General features: G+C 37.7%; 1 protein-coding gene across 5 annotated transcripts; it reads right to left on the bottom strand.

Moving 5' to 3' along the window:
- Positions 1-570: 570 nt before the first annotated feature.
- On the bottom strand, positions 571-22,934 carry LOC121314865 (bromodomain-containing protein 9-like). Of its 5 annotated transcripts, none has more exons than XM_041248583.1 (18): positions 22,740-22,934; positions 16,138-16,370; positions 15,435-15,518; positions 13,846-13,969; positions 12,825-12,882; positions 11,750-11,894; positions 11,186-11,296; positions 10,614-10,738; positions 10,010-10,142; positions 8,075-8,122; positions 7,280-7,355; positions 6,638-6,733; positions 6,398-6,530; positions 5,995-6,106; positions 3,718-3,777; positions 3,379-3,490; positions 2,560-2,730; positions 571-916 (listed from the first exon to the last, which is right to left on the bottom strand). In XM_041248583.1, exons 1-18 carry the CDS (start codon positions 22,786-22,788, stop codon positions 816-818), a joined length of 1,971 nt encoding a protein of 656 aa, XP_041104517.1. In that variant the 5' UTR covers positions 22,789-22,934; the 3' UTR covers positions 571-815. The 5 variants fall into 5 exon arrangements, with proteins under 5 accessions (XP_041104517.1, XP_041104518.1, XP_041104521.1 ...); XM_041248584.1 differs by having other exon boundaries at positions 10,614-10,735; XM_041248587.1 differs by lacking the exon at positions 8,075-8,122 and having other exon boundaries at positions 10,614-10,735.
- Positions 22,935-22,969: the final 35 nt, after the last annotated feature.

Here is a 22,969-nt window from a genome sequence, read left to right as displayed (position 1 = left end):
CTCTTAACTGAGACCCATCTGGAAATCAACATCATATAGCACATTCATCAAGCTCAAATTATACCATTGCTGTGTCCTGTCTGTGCTGGTATATGCCTGAGAGAGCTGTGACATTAAAAATGATCAAGCTTCCACAATACACGTACCAATTAAGATTATCAACATCAAACTCTATAGCGACAGCACGGAAAGTATGAAAACCATTATCAAGAGATGCAGACAGCTTTGGCTAGGCCACATACCGAGAACAAATGTCAATGACACTGCCAAGACAGCACTGGCAGGGGGACAAAGGGAAAGCAGAAGGTTGAAAACAACATGGAGGCTGACAACAGAAAACCTGACATTGGTCACAGCTGAGAAAATCTTTCACTACCAGCAGAGATGAAGAACACTTTTTGCTGTCCTACGTGCTACCTGACACGAAGAGGATCAAGTAACTAACTTCATGTATTATTAGCACTGTATTTTTGTGATTAAATATTGTTTCTTAAAAAAGGGGTGTCAAATGTAACTTTCTACACTGAAAATAGTCTTCTGGAATTGAAAATTTGAACTTAAAAAAATAAATACAAATACAACTCTTTAATAATCCATCGGTCACAAAAAACATACCAGTACAGTACAAAATAATTTAAAAACAACTGCAAACACTTTGCTAATGTAAGTCCTACTAATTAAATAGATAAATAAGTAATTACACAAGTCACTTTAATATACACATGATATAAATATCTATATCTATCTATATATATATTTCTGTCCAAAAGAGGACAGAAAAGTATGTGGACATTTACTCAATAGTAAACCAAAAATCAGCTATTGGCAGTGGAACCAGGTTCTGGAGACTGTAGAAATTCGTAAGGGTCGTGGACCATTTCAACTCGTTCCCCAACACTTAGATGAGCAGGACTCCCTGTTAAAAAATAATAATAAAAAATGTAAATAAAAACAGAGAAGAAAGCTAATTTGCTTATACATTCCAAATTCCAGACTATCTTCCACTTTCTCTTTTGAAAGTGCCAACACAATCCGCAGCACTCCGATTATTATCTGTATTGTGGGCAAATAAGCCAACCTTGTGTGTAACTTTTTTCATAGGTAAAGCTCTAAGCAACACACAAATGTTTAGGAAAATGGATTTCCCCCTTGTCTTCCAGGCAAAAGTTTCTTATTATTTCCAAATTGTTTTACTTTAGACTTTAATACTATGGATGATGATTGATATGAAAACCATTACAAGAGCTTTCAGTAGGAGAGATTGCCTACAGATAGCAGGTTGAATTAATTTAATTCTAGGCAATTACAAAGAAAACTGTATATCCTTTTTTAGTAGTAACTAGTAATAACCAGTGGCGTAACACAAAATGCTGGGGCCTCCCTGCAACATATGCGGCACTTTTTTTTTTTCAAAATGAGGCACCTCCCATGCACCGATAACCTTATTAGGCCCTTGTTTTTTTTAAAATAATAATTTATTATTATTATTTTAATTTTTTTTTTTAAATTTAAGCACCCCACCTGACACTCATCAGAGCAGGTTTCATTTTATTTTAAACACTTAATTTAACTTAACATGAATAACATTTACTTAAATTATTAATTCCTATTAATCTTAATCAACTTCTCCTTTTTGCTTAGAATTGTTCTCAGTGAAGTAGTCCCCGTCTGTTTGAGCGCTGAAGAACTGGAAAATTGATGCCTGCTTGCTGCTGTGAGACTGGAGAACGGTGCGATCTCTTGCATCATGAAAAATGCAACTTATTTTACTGAAAAACAAGATTACCGTCTCGCCTTTTTTGCGCAAACTCCTCTGTTCAGGCTTTTACATCTAAATGGCCTAGCTCGTTTACACTCTGTGCTTAATGTTAACAGTGCTGCCATTCTCATGGAACTTCTAAGGTAGTTTTTGATCAATTTCAGCTTTGAAAAGAAACTTTCTGCACTTGCCACAGTAATGGGTATAGTCAAACAGTTGTAGCACAGTTGCAGCATCAAAACACTAGGCAAAATAGCATTAGTCATTAAAAATAAAAATCTTTAACTGTACCGCCAGCAATCTGTTCTTTTTCATCCTTGAATGCGGTTCTGAATAAGAGTAGCTGTTCAAGAAAGTCTGAAGATTAATGGCCACAAAATTTAAACCAATTATGATTGACAGATTGATTGCCTTCCAATCAGAGACCTCCTGGAGACTCGGGGGTGCTGCCCTTAGTAGCGCGAGGGCCCACCCGCATAGCTTATTTAAAAGAAGCGTCTAGTTTCTAGTGGTCCAGCTTTTTGTTTAGGAATTTTTTATTATTATTATTATTAGTATTTAAACCTAATTAAAAATGGGTAACTACTACAGACAAAAGCAAGAAGCTGTGAGCTTTGCCATGGCTTGTGGAAATAAATGCATGTTTAGGGTCTGGTTAAAACTTCACCCACTGGTCAAGGCTGAGATGACCCATGCCTGAGATACAATACCTGCAACATCTAACTCCAAAGGCTTCTACAGAATCTAGACTTCTATAATGCCTGTCATTCTTTGCTTGCTTGTTCTTTTTTAGCCTTTACCTAGATGGTGCTGATCCCGTTCAGAGGCATTGGATAATGAACTGAGGTTGGAAGACGGTCTTGATCCTACTCGATCATTTTGGACCTCGTGAAGGTCTTGCAGCAGCTTAGACGCCTCATCAAAATGGAAATGGCCATCTTCGTGGTCTGGCTCTTTTTTTACAGTTTTGCCTAAGGATATGAAAATCCGATTTACTATTATGCGAGACTCCATAACATACATAATCCCCAATGTAAACTTAAAGCTTAATATCACTGATCTACAAGCTTATTATTGCAACAATATTTTTATTTCACTTATCTATTTTAATTAGACAGAAATAAAATACCAATCTTCTTTAAAACCCCAAAACAACAATGAAGTATGCAAGTCAAAGAAACACTACATTACAGGTGGCAGTACCACACAAAAACCCCACATAAACATCACCATGACCTACAGTACTCAGAATAACTTGACAAAAGTCTGTGTAATTAAATTTAACAGAAAAGTCCCCAAGATGTAGTCAATCAATCACTCAGTCCTGTGAATAAGTTTATAGATTCAGATATTGATACCTTCGGAACAGCTAAGTAATGACCACAAAATTGGACCAATTGTTCTGCTTCTCAAGACAAGTTTAATCCGGGGGCAGGTGCATTTCTTTTGCAACAAAAAAAACATGAGGAAGCCTTAAAAAATAAATTTTATTATGTCTTAACCCCCCCACACAGCCACCGTTCCTGTCTGTACACAAAAAGCAGTGTATGATACCGTATAAAAAAACAAGCAAACTGCAAAGTACAAGTGCAATAGTGGCTTTTGAAAGGAATACTAACCTAGTGTGTTCAACACTGACATATCTAAGGACATTTCTGAATAGGACTTCATGGACATGAAATCAAGTACCGAGTTATTGCTGTCTGCAGCCATGCCAGCTGCATCTCCAACCTACATTTAAAAAAAAAAAAAAAAAAAAAAAAAAAAAAAAAAAAAAGGCAAATCCATCAGGTTTAGCAGAACAATTATTTAAATCACATACATTTGTCTTAAATACTTGGCATGCATAGCAAACTAATGTACGAGTTGCAAAGACAACTGTGAATAAACAGAAGAAATGTAAATGTCAGACACTTTGAAAATGCTACACCCTATACAAATTTTAAACAGTATTTTACCTGTATATCACAAGGGCTAGTTTTTGTCTCATCTGGGGGTTTCATTGCAATGTTTCTCCTCTGTGATATAAAAAAGGAATGTTAAGTATAATGTGTAAAACTTCCAGGTATGTTAAATACCTGTGCAATATCACAAGTAGAGCATGTTGTATCATACAGCAAGAAAAAGTACAAAATGCAGAAGTAGTAACAAAATCATTTAAAGCTATAGCACTGCATGTACACTTTTTACAAAATCACAACAGATTTTACAAACCAACATTTTTAAGGTGTAATATGCCCATTTACTCTAGAGCAACATTGTCATCTGTAACACAAGAAATTAAACCAGTACAGTCACCACCACTTGCACAGTACAGGGTTATTTCGGGAAGCCCTTTGTCCAACAAATAGCGTTTGCCATTCCCATTGATTTGAAGGACAAAGTCATTGTTTATAGTGTTAAGCACACAGTACATTTCGGGCAAACTCAGCTGTTTGGATCTTATGTGCCATTCACACAGATTTAAATAACAAACACACTGCTTTATACTGCAGCAATTGCTCTTACTAATCCACAAATTAGATGTTTTCACCTTGTAACCTTGCCATTCACATAGCTTTCAATACAAAAGCAGCACTTTACTGTAGTAAAAAAGCTTGACAGATCGATCAGTGAGAATCCAGTGCAAGTAAAATGTCTGTTAGATGCTGTGCGCTTGCTAAAGCATGCTTGGAGCTCAGCAAAACAATGCAACTTTGCTTCGAAAAGCTGGGGACAATGTGGGAATGGGCCTGATTATGGACTGGGGAAGCGGATGGGGGTGCTCTGTAAATAATTTGTGCTTGTAAACTGTTATTCTTGCTCAGATCTGTTAACATTCTCTGTATATTTTGGTGCTTGTGTGACTTCAGTTGAAAGACTAGCTGTGTGTGAGTGCGTCACTGAGGGAGTGGGAGCAGGTCTGACACAAGTCGTTACAGCAGTTTCTTTACTGAACGCAGAAATGAGCATCTGCCGACTGCCGAGTCATGCTTTTATAGAGGCTAGTTTGTTTCTCCTCAAGTCTGATCCAGGAGGGTATTCAGATGAAATTGTGTTGTGACTTGTTTAATAGACGTTGGTTGCTTGCCTAGTGTGTAAGCGATGTGTTGCAGATGAGACACAGATGTTTTCAGTAAAAGCAAACTCTTTCTCTCATTCTGGCTTAAAGCCTCATACTTTTGTGTATTCCTCGTGGAGGGTTCTCTCAATGCCATTGTCTCCACAAAACAAGAGAACTTAATTCAAAATGATTGCACTGACTGAACCACACATCCGAGTTTCACTTGAAGTGATCGAAATATGCATGAACGAGCGTGCGGTGTCGAAGGTCATCAAGTGATAAAGCGTGTAGTGAACATGCAGGCTGAAAAACAGGACAGCGAAGGGGAGAGAAGAAAGAATAATAAATTACGAATGGATGCAGCGAACAAAAATAATAAAACTTTTTTCAGGTTTTCTCTTATTTTCACTTTTGTTTATTATTTTTTCTTCAGTTAATTCGAGCTGCAAAGTGTGCATCACCCAGTACTTCACCAGGAGCCGCAGTTCAACTGCCTATATATAGGAGTGTGATGGAGCACCCTCACTGGGGCATGACTGTTTACAATGAGTCGGGTTGCACTATGTTACATGTAACTGACTCTGGGGTGGTGTTTTTATTGTTGCAGTATGAAGCTGTGTTAATTTCATTCCGTGTGAAGCTTGGCCATGGTGTTTTATATCATAACGGTATATTGCATTAGAACTAAAACCCTAAATATTTAACGTTAAGAAAATAAATGAACGGATTGCAGGTTTGTAGGTACTATTATGCATTGTTAAAAATACTGTGCACACGAGTGCACAATATAAAAAGGAAACAAATTACTTTAAGGTTTTATATGTGATGTTTTTTATATATTTAACTATTTAAAGATACATTTTTGTTATAAAAAGAAATGATACTAAATTGTTTAAATAAGGCTGTTAATGTGGGTGTGGCTAGCTCTTTAAAAGGCTGTCTGTAAGGGAAAAAAAGAAAGAGGACTGACCAGTATGTGAATCAGTGCTTAATATTACTTAAAGGAAAATAAATGCTTGTACCGTAAAAACAAAAGAAGGAAAGCTCCAAGTGTCTCTGTGATCCTGACGTGCAAGGTGGAATTGTGGCTTGGACTTGTCACCCAGTTACAAGGAGACACACACACACAGAGTGAGAGAGAGAGATGTGTATTTGTGTGTTTAGTATTTATTATGTTACTAAACAGAAATACCTGTCTTATTTGATAGATAGCTTTGGAATGATCACCGCCTGTCATCTGGTCTAAAAGGCCATCCACTATTTTCTTTGTGAAGTTCCCACATCCTTTTACGAACTCCTGTAAACTGAATGACAACATTCCAATAAATCTGATAACTTTTGGTATGTTTTACATGTTTAAGCTGATATTGAGTCAGATAACATACTATACAGTTTGGAACTATGCAACACTTGAACAAGTGTGATTGTCAGTACTGCGACAAATCACAAAGGAAAAGGAAAAAGAAAAGCACAGACACAGACACACACACACCACATGATTCACAATTGGCAAAATCTATGAAAATCTGCCTCTTTGTAAATTGTTCTCAATTATAATGATTACTGAATGTTGGAAATAGGAAATTCAGATTTACCTTAAGGCACACTGCACACCAGTGTCATCCCCATATGCCGAATACAAGAGTTCCATTTCGTCTGGCCTGAGATCAGGGAAAACTGTATTGTTCTGTAATGACTGTGTGTTATAGGCACTGTTGAGGTATGTAACTGAAAGTATGGTAAATAAGAACAATATGAATTATATCTCTTAATATACAATTAAAACTAAATCAATTGTACCAATCTCTCTAGCAGACTGTGCCCATTAGACATACCTCTGTTTCTTCTGTCATCTTTGAAGCCCAAGGTAGTTAAACCAGGAAGCAGTTTGTTTGAGAGAGAGCTTAAATCAATAGGGTGGGTCTCCTCTTCTGCAAATAAACAAGTTATTTTACATAAAGGTAACCATTAAAACAGTCATAAGAAAAAAAATACATTTAACTGTACTTCAGAGAAAACTGCAGACATGGATATCTATTACTTCAGGTAAATTAACAGCTGAAACCAACAGCAAAAACTTAAAAACAAAACAAAAAAAAAAAATTGAGAAAAAGCTTCTATATGAACAAAATGTTCCCTGACTTGCCAAGAGTAAGCGATTCCAAATCCAAACTATGTCCCATAGTAAACCTGGCAATACAATGCACTACAATACAATACAATCTGCATTCCACATGTCTTTGGGAATCAAGTTTTACTGTCTTCTAATATGGCTTCCAAAAGCTCCCTCATTGAATAGTGTATAATAACCTATATTTGTATAAATGTGAACTGATTAAACTGCTCTGTTAATTACATAATAAACTGAACTATAGCAATCTCCACTTTAGCCTCACTGTAGACAACTCAATGAATGATCTATGCTTGTATTTGTATTTATCATACAAAGCTATTATTTCCAGTGTCAACAATCCTACCTTCATTCTCCGGATCAGACTGGTTGACGACAGTATACACCAGAGCACCATTTGCATCCTTTTTCAGGTAGCCAATCTAAAAAAAAAAAAAAAAAAGACTGATGCTCAAATTAAACAGGGCACCTTGACAAACAACAAACGCTGTCAGGAAATTACGGACTTCTACTATGCCACTGACCCGATCGCAAGCGCGCTACCATAGTTTATAGATTAACAGGCACTATTTAAAAAAAAAAATGTTGGGAAAATTTATGCATATTATATACTAGTTTCACTTTAGGTACACTTTAATTTAGGATATAGTATGGTAGAATTTATGACCAAGGTGTTTTTCAATGGCTATTATGTGAGACGTGCACACCAGTTAAACTGTTCATGTTTTACAAATGTAAGCCATGGCTGTTTAGTCATAAGCATTACACAGGATACTCGTTTTATTCTGAAAATGACAGTACATTATCCAGTACTCTTGCGATGTATGAAAGCAGAGAAAAAATGTCATGCAACAACTTTGTTAGTTATGGATTTTTACAGGATGAGACATGTATAAATAAAAATAAGCGGCAAAACTTATGCTAATAAACCACGCTGAAACAGAAACTTTTTACTGAACTGAATAGTGTATAAATATATCCTAATTAATTTATAATGCATAACAAAACAAGGTAAAAACAGTTTAAAAGTTATTAGCCTACAGGCTAAACTGTTTATGTATTCTAAATCCACCAAGCACAAGGTTTAGTCCCATTAAAGCAAGTTATGGCTAAAACTTTCCTTTATAATAGGAAAAAGTACCTTTCTTTTGATTAGTTGCATTTTGTTTGGAGTTCTGTGGCTGTCTTGCTGTATTGAAGAAGAAATCAAGAGCCACATATTTGAAAACTGCAGCCATAGATTTTTTCTATTTAGTTTTTCAATAATGTTTAAACACAGTAAACTAATCACAAATAGAGACAAGCTCAGAAACTACACCATATTTAGAGGGATTTGGAAGAGCAATTCCTTTTAACATGCTTTTTGTTGGCCAATGAAACCACAATAAGCTTGTTAATGTGTTAATTTCACAAGAGAAGCAGCAATTCCTTGATCTATACAACTAAGTGTGAACCCATGGCAATGACTTGCGTGATTTAAAGGGTCGCTGACATGTTCACTGCTGTACCACAGGCAGTGCCGTAGACTTGCCCTAACCTAATCACTATGACTGAATTACCTACAGTTATACAATGCTACATTTATTTGTTTGTCTGGTTTAACCAGTTTAAATCTTTACTTGGATTAATCCCACAATTCAGTGCAGAGATGCTGCTCACATTGGGAATGGCATTTATATTGAAACAAGCAGAGAAAAATCAAGAAGTGATCAAAAGGACTTTTTTGGTACTCAGTAATCGTTTAGACAAGGGCAAACGAGGGAAAAGTTTGTTTTGTGTTGTGTAAAAACACATTTTAAAAAGATTTTATTCTACTTTATTTAATATCCAATAACTTAAAATGTGAAAAAAACAAAACAAAAAAGGAATTACGTTTTTTGGTAACTAAAATACATTTTGAATTGGAAAAAAAAAGACAGAAGTCAGGATTCTTGAAGATATTTTACTATCATTTAATTACATTTTGTTCTTGAATGTCAAGTTTGTTTGAGGACCATATTCATAAACTTCCACATTTGCTTCTAAAGTGTTTGGAATAGGAAAGGGTAGGGAGCAAGATTGCACAGAGAAAACTCATTGCCTTTAACCTCAGGGAACTGGGTGTAAATCTAGTCACAAGTAAAATGATTTTGGTGGTCTCAAGTGAGCCCCAGTCCACATCATAAAACCACCACACAACTCAGCACAATTGCCTGTCTCTGCTTTATAGGGCTAGAATTGAATGGTAATGGACATTTAGGGCAGAACTGAAGAGCACTCACTGAGCTACAAGGGGAATTCTTTTGATGAGGGTCCAAAGTTAAAAAAAAAATCTTTAGTTTACAGGTATGGCGATAAAATTGATGCACACGTCAGACAATTCTAAATGTTATGCTTAAATGTGTTTTTTTTTTGTTTTTTCTTTTACTTTTCCTTTTTTATTGTTTAGTATAGGTCTGAGTGCTAGACCAATAGCTGAAAAATAATACAATTAATCAGAATAGCAAAATTGTGCAGATTACTGGAGTTGCAATTTTTTAAAATTGCTAAAAAGCTGGGAGGTGTCATAATACGAAATTTATATAGTTTCAGCAAAGTTTAAATATACACAAGGATAAAAATGCGTTGGATGGTTTTGAGAATGTAAAATGATTATGAAATGAAAAAACTACATGGCTACTAAATCTAATTCAGAAAGGTAGTGTCAATAGATGTTCTTATATCTTAAACATTAGGCACGGACTGAAAATATAAAAAATACTCAGTCATTTAAGCTATGCAATTCTTATTATGAACTGAGCTTAAAATGATAAGGAATGCTAAAGAGGTACAGTGTTTCAAAACAACAAGCCAACACATCAATTTACCCCCAAATCATTATGATGGACCAATGGAAATATATCATTATATTACCCAGGAAATAACATTTTAAATAACCCTCTGTTTATACCATTTTATAATAAACTGTTTTTGCTACATCAGCCACCTAAACAAAGATCTCTGTTCAATTATTTAAAGCACTATGAAAATGGATATCCAATGTAAATCTAATATATTCTGATGATGTACTTTACTCACACAGAAGTACAAACTATACCTTGCTACTGGGAAGATGTCTGTGGATCCTATCCCTGGCTTCATCAGCTGCATGTTCCACCAATGCCAGGACATGTTCTTCAGCTGTACTATCTGTTAAACTACAAGCTGTGCCTTCTGGTTCATACAGATAGCTGAAAATAAAAAAAAAAAAAAAAAAACCCAGAGACATGTAACATGAATCCCCTACCACAGCAGTAAGAGAAAAGAAAAGGACTTGTGTCCACTGTGAACATGTACACATTTAAAGGTGACACATACATTCCCAGATTTTGATCAATAATGCATCTGTGCAGCGATCTCATATTTCCCAAACTGTGATATTCTAGATAACTTCTGCTAAGGAATGCCTTTAATCACAATTAGTAAGCATTTCTCTCAATACAATTAACATACTTAAGTGTGACATACATAATGTGCCTCCTTTACCCAAAACCCCCCCCCCCCCCCCCCCCATCGCATCCCCCAGCAGGTGATAATCACCTTTGTGATTCGTCCACGTTCCATTTGGAGTATTTTAATAAGGTTAACCATAAAGGTTTTCAAAAAGCGTTCTATTTTTTTTATTGCATGCAGTAAATGCTTTATTTGTGTTGGCCATTTACCTTATAACTTCATTCATGTCTTTCACTGGTTTCTTTGATTTCTTTGTCGGTTCAACAGGCACTGGTATAACTTCCGGAACCGGTTCTTCTGGTGCTGTGTCTTCGCTGCCCAAAATAGCTGCCTGCTGAGAAAAATCCATGTCCTGCATGAACGACATGCTGCGCTTCAAAGCTAAAAGCCGTTCCTAGAATCAGAAATAACAGAACCGCAGGGACTTTACTTCTCCCCATAGCAGGAGTGCTACGATTATGGGATGGAATGGACATGGTGGCATATTGCGGCTTGTTTAGGTCCACAATGTAATGATGTTTTTTTTTTTGTTTTTTTTGTTTTTTCACAATTCTCAATTATTCTTTCTAGAATGGGGAAAGTCCTGTCCAAGTTTGCCAATGTCTGGTCACAGACAGCAGGCTCTCAAACAACTTCATCTCATCAAGGTGTAGGCCTTCAAAGGATGAAGTGTGAGGAAAATCAACAAAATAAAAACAAAACAATAAAATTGCTTTAATGAATGAAACAACGTGGAGAATAGTTGACATTTTTTCTCAGATCTTTCTTTAAGATTCCTTACTTTGCTCATCATCTTGAATCCTGTGTGAAGCAACTTCTTTGCTGCCTTATAGTACACAGTTTCTGGTCGGTTATAAACCATAGCATTATCACACATCAGTTTGAAATCAGCCTGAAATACAAAAGGAAGAATTTAAAACTACACTACTCTATTTAGTTAAAACATCAGAATCACACGTATAAGGAAGAAATTCTTATTTGGGTGATTATTTTCAAATGATATATTTTCCTGGTTTGAAATAGTCTATTCTTACAAAAACTGTAAAGTTGACATTGTTTTAAAAAAAAAAAAAAAACCCTAACAATCGACAACAAAACCCACACCAACTACTGAAACTGAAGATTTTCAAATCTACTTAAATTTTGTAAGACTTGCTATACAACTAATTTCCGGCCCTGTCCTAGTTACTTGAGTACTGTATTTTCACCACTAGGATAATACAGCTTAATGAAGGAACATTAAACTGAATCTACATTTTTTTATTTTTGGGGGATATTTTAAAACTCTAGTTGTGAGACAGTAATATGTGATTCAATAGTATTTTTTTTTCCTGTTTAAAATTACCTTGAACTCAGTCACTGATTTATACTCATTTATTTCAATCTTATCCTTAATTGTGCTAAAGTCCATAGGATGCTTAATAATCATGGAATAACCAGGAGCAATAGCATCAGTAACTGGAAATGAAAAGAACCCATGGGGATCCTTCCTAAAAAAAAAAAAAAAAAAAAAAAAAAAGAAATAAAAACCATCACATTTACTATTTTATTATGTTAAGCCTCTTTCACACTGGCTCTTCTACCTGGGACCAAACCCAGGTTCTGGCTACCCAGGTCACCATCCCGCATAGTGTGAAACCACGTACCTGGGACCTCAGGATGTGGGTCTACATGCTTTGACTAGGGTTGAGCGAGACAAAATGCATGACGGCTGACAAAATACCAAACAGCCACATCTATGTAAAGGTTTCACTTCCGGAAGGAACGTTTTTGTTTATTCTGTTTAGCCATATTTTTGTTGCTTGAGATGCACTATGAGCCAGATTGCACCACATATGAAGAAACATTTACTCTAATCAACATTTGGGCAAACAGTTCAATCCAGACAGACTTGGATGGAAGTGTTGGTTTACTTGCGTCTGTCAACCAAGTCAACTTTGCTTTATCAAAAGCAGCGTGAAATCGCATAGCCAACCCTCATGACATTGGGTCCTGACCCGTGTAGGTTCCGACCGTGGTAGAGCATGCCAGTGTGAAAGGGGCTTATGTAAGCCAAAATCTTCCCACAATTTAAATACTGGCTCTTGCAGAGTTAGTGGATACACAACAGGTTAAATAAAGTATGTTACTTAAACATTATAAGCAAGACAGAAACTAAGCTAAGATTTACTATTAATTAGTAAAGCACTTCCAAATACAAACATCCAGCAATAATCCTATATTATCTCAACAACTCAAGTATCTGTACTTACAATACTGTAGATAACAGCAAACTTGTAATATCTACAGACTCATGCAAAAGTAACTGAAACAGTGTGACATTTATATGAGCATCTCCACCACACCAAAATAAAATGTTCAAATATAAGCCAAACATATTTTGAAATGATCTATGTGAAGCTTCCAAAGAACAAACTTACCTCTGTAACTGTCGTAAGAAATGTTCCAGTAGCTGTTGTAGGGGGGTGCAGTCAACTTCTGCAGAAATAAGAACATTCATGTGAACAGCTTTTTAATAGCAATATTCCCTAAACCACAGTCGTCAGAAATCAACCTGAGAAAAAAAAAAAATGTATACCAGATTTATGGCAGTGACTCATCAAGGCATTATCTAATTCAACCTGCCCTATACTAGATAGTAATAGAGGAAAGAATACAAGGGTGTATGGTTAAACGCATGTTGAAACCACCGTTATATATTATGCTATTTTAGTACGAAAAGGCACGTTTAATGTATATACATCCGACTTGATCCGATTATTTCATAAAATAATTGAGAAAAACAGTAAGTTAATTATGTTGAACTCAAATGCTGCGTGGTTGCTGAAGAGTTGCATTGGGGAAAGGCAGGGATAACAATGACTGCTTTCATTTCAATTTCAGTTTATTGGAATGGTGTTAGCATTAAGCATCACAAATATTACTGCAAGTTAAGATACCATATTGGTAAGTAAGGCCTTATTAAATATCACAATGCACATGTCAGTATAGGCAAAAAACAAAACAAATAATAATCTACTTTTTTTAAAACACTTATGATCAATTCAAGTTGGCAACCCCCACCCCAGGGTCGCTAGTCAGATACATGATAACTAAGTTTTGCTTCACATCTTAATTATATAACACACAATCCCAATGGACAGTTTCAGCACCGAGTCAAAAGACAAATGGATAGAACCTCGAGGCACAGCACTTGTTTCCTTACCCTTCAGTGTTATCCAAGCTACATGAACATGACAGAGCCACCAAGATGCAGTATCTGTCTTGTTTCCATTGATAGGACATTACTAAAAATATTAAAGGCTAAATTGACATATAACCTATCTTGGTATATAATAATAATACTTCTAGTCCCAAACTGAGATTTGATGGAATCAGAATCCAAGCTGGTATTAATGCAGATAATTTGCCCTGATATTTAACAAGAATGAATGGACCTACCCTGCTGAGTTCTGCACGATCTGACTGGCCTGTCTGCTGGATGCTCCACCTGCTCCACCTTTATTCCCCGGTCAAAGCCATCCACCGCACCCTCAGTGTCAATCTGCTTCCTCTTTTTTTCTTCCTGAAATAAGATATCCAATATTAGATGGGAAGTGCTTAGGTCACCACAAACTACAACCATTTTCTACCTTGGACCAGTAGGAATAGAAGTAAAACCCTGAGTTGCAATGCAATGCCTAGCCAAGGCTTTAGTACAATACATACTGTTTGTTTTGACAAATTAAATATCAGTTCTATACATACAATTCAGCCACACTGAACACTGTTAAATCAATATGTTGTACAGCAAGTGCTTGGCAATTAAATTTGACAGAGCAGGCCACTTGCAATACCCCCCCCCCCCCCCCCCCAAAAAGTTGTGTTGCAGCATGGCACATGGCTTTTCAATAAACAAAAGCTGGTCAAGCCAGCTGAAAACAAACTAGAAAGGAAAAAAGAAGTAACAATTGTGATAGTATGTCTTTGTGACCTCCAAATAAATATTAGTAAAATAATATAGTATCTATGTTCTAGCATCTAGCTATTAAGAGAAAAATGAGTTTAGTTTAACATCCTGATATGTTGTAAGTGAAAGCAACTAAAAATGACTCCTAACGATGACAGACTTTATTGTACAGCTGAAAGACAATTTCAGCGCTCGCTTTGACAACTTCAGCATTCCCAGGTGCGTAACAGTTTTTGTCTGTGATCTGTTTTCAATCAACCCCCATGGCGATTTCTCGTCCCATGCAAAACACATGCTTCCCGCAATCGACGAAGCAGCAACTACAGCTACTAGTATATTTACAGGCATCATCGTTGCTGAAAACTGAATTCATTAACAAAGCAAATCTGGAGTCATTCTGGTCTGCCTATATATGTCCAGACAACTCCGCTGGCTCTGTTTGTGCTCTCCATGTTTGGATCTCCTTACACACGCGAAGCAGCTTATTCCACAATTAATGCAATACTAAAAACAGGTGCACAGAACAGGATGACACAAGAATCTTTGGAGGACTGCCTAGGTATCGCAGTCACGTCTATTACATCTGCTGTTCTAAAGCTGATTGCCAACGAAAGTGCCATTTTTCTCATTAAATTTGTCATAATGCAATGAAGTATTTAAAATACAAATGTATGCTACTTTTGAATTTTGTTTGATGTTATTCTGCATTCCTGTCTATCACATGAGGATTCCAGTACCATTGCAAGGCATAAATGTATCCTCAAAATCAGCAAGTACTGTACTTTGGAATCGATATTGCGAAACACTTAATTTTCTGCTTACCTCACAAGAAATATATGAAGGCCATATGGAGAATCCCCCATGACAACCCGCGTGCAGTAACATTAAAATGAAGTTCCGCTGTCGCTCAGCCCTTGATACAGCCCTGCCCGCGGGCCGGATTTGGCCCCTGGGCTGCCATTTGCCAACCACATTTGTACAGGATTTGGCCTTTCAACATCAGAATAGGTCCAACAAAACTACCATGACCGCAATACCTGCAACGGATCAATCCCTCCCACCTCAGTCCAAGAGACTTTACCTCCATCTTTTTTAACGTATTGGCCCCCTCTACCTCTCCCTCAGTGTCACACTGCTCTCTCTCCCGCTTCCTCTTTTTTTCTTCCTAAAATGAGAGGATGCATTTTCTTAAATGTTAAGGTGAACGGCACAAAGAAAATCTAATTTATAATACATTATGTTTTTATAATGCAAAGAATATAATTTGGAGCTTATGTCAGGTGTTGCAGCTGGAGTATTTTAAGACATCTTGAAGGGAACCAAAATTTACACAAAAAAAAAATTATACTTCTTTAAATAACCCAAGTTACTGTTTTAACTGACATATGGATTTTTTTCTTTTGCAGTTGCTCACTTTGATTCAAGGAGGACACTTTGATAACATGTTCACAATACTACAACTATATTGGACTACATCAACTATAACCTAAAAAGATGTAGCAAATATCCTTAAATAGATCATACAGTCTGTTTTATAATTGTAAAGTTTGGGTCACACATACAGTACTATAGACAGACTTGGAGGTGTGGACAACCTAGCGTCATATGAAAATCGCCAACAGTCAGGATCCACGTATGACTTGACAACTGTACAGCGAGTGTAGAATTTCAAACAAAACGATTCCATGAAAAAATCTTCTTAATGCATTTGTTTATTATAATCTGCAGAATTTAAGGATTTTTTTTTTTTTTTTTTTTTTACCAGAGCTCTGCTGCTTCCTTACCTTCCTCCTCCTCCTCTCTTCATCATCCACATGCTTATCCTTCTCCTTTTCAGATTTCTTTTTCTTCTTCTTCTTCTTTTCTTTATGACGTTCCCGCTCATGGTCTGATCTGTCATCATAATAACTGGAATCGTGCCCGGATCCTGAAAGCTCAGTAACTTCACTTCCTCCAACCTTTAGGACCAGCTTTAGAGGCTTCTCCAAAGGCTTGTCTACATAATCTGAAAGATAATCTGAAAGACACACATCAATACACCATTTATAATAACAACCTTATATGAGTATTGTTCAGAATTACTAGGACACCCCTGACATGCAGAAGTGTAGTGGGACAATTATCTTTTCAGCAACACCAAAAAGTTTAGTAAACAAGGGTCTGATTAAGATTTAAAAGACATTAAACACTCCACTGCGTCATTCATCATTCCTAAAAAATGTACATTATTTGGGGGGAGATACCAAAAAAAATTCTGAGTTGAGTAAAGCATATAACAAATGCTCCACCCCCCAGAGCCACAACAACAGATGTGTATGATGCTGAAGTTGGCTTATTCGCCAGCTTCTTTTTATTAGGACAGCTTCTTATTCGCATTCCTGCTTCTTACGCAAATCACACAAATGTAACACAAATTGAATAAGTAACTGGGGTATTTCAGGGGTTAAAATACCCCATTTACTTATTCAATTTGCGTCATTAATTAACTTGCAATCTGTGCTATGTTTGCTAGCTGTTTTTGTATGAAGATCTGGTAGAGGAATTCCCCCTCTGTGAGAATCAACTTTGAAATAAGAGTCCCAAAGTGATTTTACCCCCGAAATACCACAGTAATGCCGTCACTGTACAACCTAAAATGGATTACATTGTTTCAAACGGGGGTTATGTTCCCACTGAGAATATCAATCACGTACGGGCGATCCTCGACTTACGACGCACAGCACTTACGACTCTCTTGCATTATTACCCTGCTTTGACTTTACGATATCGGTACGGCATTTACAACACGGTGAGACCTAAGCCATGTGTAGTCCGAACTGCAGTACCTGCCCTGGTCACCCTGACTTAGTCTAGTACCGTTTTGTTTTATTTATTTATTTATTTTATTTGCAGTTAATGTCTAATAAGAGCAACTGACTCAAAACGAAACCTAAGCTGTGAACTCTGTCACATTATGAGGGGCTTAACTTCAGGCGATCGTATTTCCTGCTAGGAGTACTGCATGGAGTACTGCATACACACACTGAATACGTCATTGGAAAGCCCCGAGTCTGTACTTTTAAACAAGCCAATTATGTGTCTGAGTAATATGCGCTTCCTCCATTAAACCCAGCTTCCAAGTAAAAACATACACAAAGCAGTCATTCTAAACAGTGTTTATTTGCCGCATTGCCTCGTGTATCCTCGTCTATTGTCCCAGTAGTAATAAGTGGGGTTTTTCTGGTTTATATTGTACTGGTATCTTCTTCTATTCCCGAATTTAGTCCGCTTGAAGTGGCCTAAGCTACTGGTATGCAACAAAGCACTTTCAGTAATACTTTGGCCCTGGCCACACTACATAACCGATCTCGACAACCATACTCGAAACCGTTCAAATGAATCCAGCTCAAAGCATCCACACTGAAGTAACGGTGTAGTGTAATTTACACTGTAAAAAGTGGTACGCAGCGCACTGTGCATAAACAACCTGAACTGCTAAAAAGCAGGAAGTGCCCATTGAAATATGGTATGTTATGCTGTTTTCGGTCTTTTACATCGTTGTTAATGTAATTTATCATATTTTTCCACCATTAAGAAAACAGTATATGAATATTTATCATATGCAGCATTCGGTCATGTACATTTTTTTTACTTCTGCAACTTAGCGGTGGACTTTCCATTTTGTCTTGTTTGCCGTGATTTTTTTTTATTTTTAGGATAAATTGATTGTCTGTTTCCAGTTTAAGTTTGCAAAAAGAAAGAATGTATCATTAATATTAAATGTACATCTGTCTCAATAGAAAAATACCCATCAAATCGCAATTGATTACACCGGTACCAAAATATGACAGCATACCACTTTCAATGTGACTATGTATCACTTTCTGACATTATATGGGCCGAGTTTTGGTACACGTATCACATTCTGACACTACACCATGCTAATGGGAACTCACACTATTAAGACAGTTACAGTCCGAGCAGAGCAATGAATAGTGGAAATATGATAGTATCGCACCATGGACTGTATTTATTTTACTTTATAATAATGTTTTATGGCCCATATTAATAGTTGTCCATATTGCTAAAAACAAAATGTATTTTGGAAAAAGTAAACGCGAACACACACAAAAGTAGGGCTTACAGTTTTCGGGTTTTATTTTTAATCAGGTGACGTCCCTTTAAATAAATTGAGAAGATTCTGTTTCATAATTAAAATAAAAAGCTGTTAATTACAAAACAATTTTGTTTTTACATTCATATCTTGCCTGAGCCTAATTCTGGGGGTTCTACTAAAAGGAAGATCGGGATGATTCCCTGCAATTACTCTAACAGACTCTAGAGGCCACTACAATAATGTCTACCCTTTATTTGCTATGTTACTGTGTTTTGGTAGGCACCTCTTAAATCGATCTGTAAAATGCACAGTTGAATATACATTTTCAGGAACAATACTGTTAATACAGTTTGCAGTGTTAAAATGGTCAAAAACACAGGAGACTATTTTCTGCCATTTCTTACTGATATGTTGGGTATTAAAATATATTTGGAGTAATATGGCAAACACTGTAGTTACACAAATCACTGCTTTCTATCTGTTTTTACTGGCAAGACGGCTAGTATAGATGTTTTTATTAGAGAAGATGGCCAAGAAACACTGTCTAGTTATTCATAACACTGTTTTCTAGCAATTTTTACTGGGAAGATGGCTATTGCAAACGTTTTTTATTAGGGAAGATGGCCAAGAAACACTGATTAGTTACTCATTACTGTTTTCTTGCTATTTTTAGTGGGAAGATGGCTATTGCAAAAGTTTTTATTTGGGAAGGTGGCCAGTGGCAGAAGAGTGGAGGGAGCAAGAGGGGTGTAGGGAGAAACAATAGTCTGGAGATAGGAGGGAGCAGAAAGGTCAAGACAGTGATAGGCGAGTACAAGAATTCTGAATTTCTTACGAGCAGCGATAGGGAGCTAGTGGAGAGAGCAGAGACGCGATGCAGCGTGGGAGAACGAGGAAGGGAAAAGACAAGGCAGGCAGCAGAGTTTTGGATGAGCTGGAGTGGACGGATAGCAGAGGCAGGGAGCGAGGCCAGGAGGGAGTTGCAGTAGTCAAAGGCGGGTCCTACTAGATCCATCTCTCAGTTTCCACCCCGGTCATGGTCCCGTCTGTTTTTTTTTTTTGGGGGGGGGGGGGGGGGGGGGGGGGGGGGGGGGGGGGGGGGGGGTGCTAAGGAGGGAGGAGAAGGTAGAGAAAGGTTTATGGGGGTTGTTAGTTGAAGACTGAAGCACAGAGTGGAAGTAGGATCATTCGGCAGAGGTAAGTGTAGAAGAGAAGGAAGAGGGGAGTGAGCAATAGAGATCCAAGGCAGCAGGGATATTGGTTTATTTCCATTTCTTTTCAGCAGAGTGCAGGTCGATACAAGCCGACCGGAGCACAGAGGAGAGCCAGGGGAGGGGTGGTCAACTTGAGAGGAGAAGGGGAAAAGGGAGTTGAGACAGGAGGTGAGGGAGGAGAAGAGGGCGGAGGTAGCCGAGTCTACAGAGAGCTGGCTGTAGGAGTCAACAGAGGGAGGTGCAAGACAGCAGCAGTGGAAAAGTCACAGGGGGAAAGAGAAAGGAGGTTTTGACGAAAGGTGACAGAGGGGGTTGGCAGAGCAGGAAGGGGTGGGAGCGAGAGAGAGAAGGAGATAAAGTTCTGATCAGAGATATCGAGAGGAGTGACAGAGGGTGGGAGGAAAGCACTCCCTCATGAAGGCAATGGCCAGTTAATGGTCCCTGCTGTGCAACTGGTGGGGGGGAGACTGAGAAGGGGAAGAAATCCAGCAGAGTGGTTAAGGTTGGAGAGGTGGATGCTGAAGTCACTTATTAGAACAAGGGTGGAGGGAGAGGGAGGGAGGGAGGAAGAAAACAATGAGGAGGAGGTGACAAGGGGAGGTGAGTTCAACAGCATGAAACGTAAAGGTGCTAACAGAGAGAGAGAGAAAGAGGAAAGAGCAAGTGGGACAGAAAAGAGCAGGGAGGGAGAGCAGAAGTCTTGTCGTCCCCACCCTATCCACAGGGGCCAGGGGAGTGGGAGAGGACATACAGTGAGGAAAAGGCGGCCGCAGTGGCAGTGTTATCCAGGGAGATGCAGGTTTCGGTGAATGCTAGGAAGTCAAGAGAGAGGGAAAGGCAAAGGCATAGATAAATTCAGCTTTGTTGGAAGCTGCGTGACAGTTCCAGAGGGCACCAAATAGAGCACGGGTGGGGGAATCATGGATCAAGGCTGTGTTCAATAGGCAGAGCTGACTGAAAACTACATTGAGAGCACTTTTCCTCAGTACTGCAATTGTTGCATACTGCATGTTTTATTTACAGATGGCTACAGTGCAGTTTATGCTTGCAATTAAGATGTTACTCTTGTATGTACAGTAAGTGTTGTACAACAAAATAAAAATAACCAACTCTCCAAAAATAGAACAATTATTCAACCCAGTAACATTTTTATACAGTAAATCAAATAAATAAACTTCCCAATGAAAAGATTGCTTCAACAATTGTTTAAATACATCTGTGAATGACTTGAGCAGTTAGTTTGTTTTTTTTTTCTCTCGAATATAATTCAAGTCTTATAGTACATATATCATTTTGTTTCTAATGTGCTCTTGATTAGACAGAAATGTAACACTGCAAAAGTACCTAATTTAGTAAAGTTCTCTTATTCTAACATCCCCTTTCTGCTACAAAAAAAAGTTTAGGAAAAAGAATGCACACAGATATGTTGGTCCAATACGTGGGGAAATTACACCAGTTGCCGCACTGGTATTGTACAGGGGCCATTTTGAAACTCCCACAGAGTAAGCTCCTCAGAATGTTAGCTAACGTTACAAAGCACTCTTGACCTGCAGGTTTTTCAATAGAAAGCACCACATAACACTCTGGAGTGGTCTACCTATTGAAAGCACCACCAGGTAGAGGTGTTAGATTTGTAGCGACAGGGAGAAGCCGGGAGCAGAAGGAGAGGATTACAGGGTTATTAAAGTTGGTCATGATAGGGAGCAGTTGAGGACAGGGAGTATAAATGGCTATGGCAGAGGGTGTTGTCGAGGGGGCGAAAACAGAGATATTGCTTGATAGAGCTAAATAGATAGAGTATTGGCATCTTCCTCAACAAAACCAATTTTCCAACTACAAACTTGGCCATCTTCCCTAATAAAAGCTTTTGTAATAGCAATCTTCCCACTAAAAATAGATAGAAAGCAGTGATATGAGTAACTAGACACTGTTTCCTGGCCATCTTCCCTAATAGAAACTTTTGTAAAAATCACGTTCCCACTAAAAATATTTCCCCCAAGTCTGTTCCCAAAAAATGTACAATACACATCTTCCCTGAAAAGAAGCTGGCAAATTGCTAAATAAAATCGAAAAAAAAAAAAGTATAACCATGTTCCTAGTAAAAATAGATAGAACCCAGTTATGAGTAGCTGTAGTGTTCTTTGGCATATAACAGAAACTAGGCATTGCCATCTATCTACTGCATGGAGGATTTACAGGCGATCATCCCCTCTTCCTTTTAGTACGACCGACCCCGCCCCTCAGCTGGAGTGCCCTTAATTTTATTTCAAACAAATTACGTGAATTGTCCATCATCGATCCTACTTTTAAGTCGCCTAATTTAACGTTGTGCTTTTGTTATTTTCGCCAATACTTTAACAGCGAGGTCCTGACGATATTTAAGCTTAACAAGTAATAATAATAATAATAGTGCGGAGTGTACACTGATAGCAAATGTGCTTCAGGCGCCTGCACTGAGTATTTGCTAAACATATCACAAAGCATTTTGGGATATTGGAGGACACATAAAAAACGTACAGTAATTCGGTATTACATCGTGCACACTTCTGATAAACCGCACTAGCGCAATCTACTGTAATTTAGAACCGGAGTCGAGGCTACCCACTGATGTGGTCTGGTAGTGTAGACGCAGCCAGTATTTAGCACTTTAAGCCGGTTTAAATGCAACTAATGCGGGTTAAAGGAATAGTGTAGACAGGGCCTTAATTTCATCCATACTCTCTCTCTCTCTCTCTCTCTCTCTCTCTCTCTCTCTCTCTCTCTACTTTATCATAACAACAACATACAATGTTTTCTTAAAAATCTAATTATTTGGGTTCCTAACCAACACCTCTTCTAAAAGGTATACAGAGACCTAACGATGCAATGCCAACTGATCACCAAACTACAATGCAGTGCTAAGTAAGACACCCGTGTTTACATTTCTGCTCAAAACACGTTATTAATAACGAAAGTTAATTTTAAATACAGAATGAGCAGGCGAACATATTACACTGTCACACTATTTGTCACGCAAACACAAAGAAGCAGCGCCAAGGTAGATTGTAAATGATTAAAAAACATTCTATTTACTCACCATCAACGGTTCTCCACTCAGACTTGTGTTTTTTATGCTTCTTGCCCATTTTAAATTATTGCGTGTGCTCCTTGGGTTCTTTTTTGCTGTTCAGTTTTTCTTTATATAACATTACAATTCTATGTGCAGCACAACTGGCGACGCTCAACACATGAAGCTTCTATTGCGCTCCATCCCCTTCCTGTTTACCTCTATTACCCAAATCATGCAGTTCCGGAGCGCGGTCAGCG

The sequence above is a fragment of the Polyodon spathula genome, chromosome 4 (genome assembly GCF_017654505.1).
Source record: "Polyodon spathula isolate WHYD16114869_AA chromosome 4, ASM1765450v1, whole genome shotgun sequence".
NCBI lineage: Eukaryota > Metazoa > Chordata > Actinopteri > Acipenseriformes > Polyodontidae > Polyodon > Polyodon spathula.
This window is presented reverse-complemented; position numbering and strand designations above follow the sequence as displayed.

Excerpts from the sequence above, each read along its gene's own strand:
- LOC121314865 (XM_041248583.1), bottom strand. The coding sequence starts at position 22,788 with ATGGGCAAGAAGCATAAAAAACACAAGTCTGAGTGGAGAACCGTTGAT. Across the intron at positions 15,519-16,137 it reads AAGAGAGGAGGAGGAGGAAG|GAAGAAAAAAAGAGGAAGCG; the intron begins GTAAGGAAGCAG and ends CTCTCATTTTAG. Across the intron at positions 2,731-3,378 it reads GTCAGTGTTGAACACACTAG|GCAAAACTGTAAAAAAAGAG; the intron begins GTTAGTATTCCT and ends TCATATCCTTAG.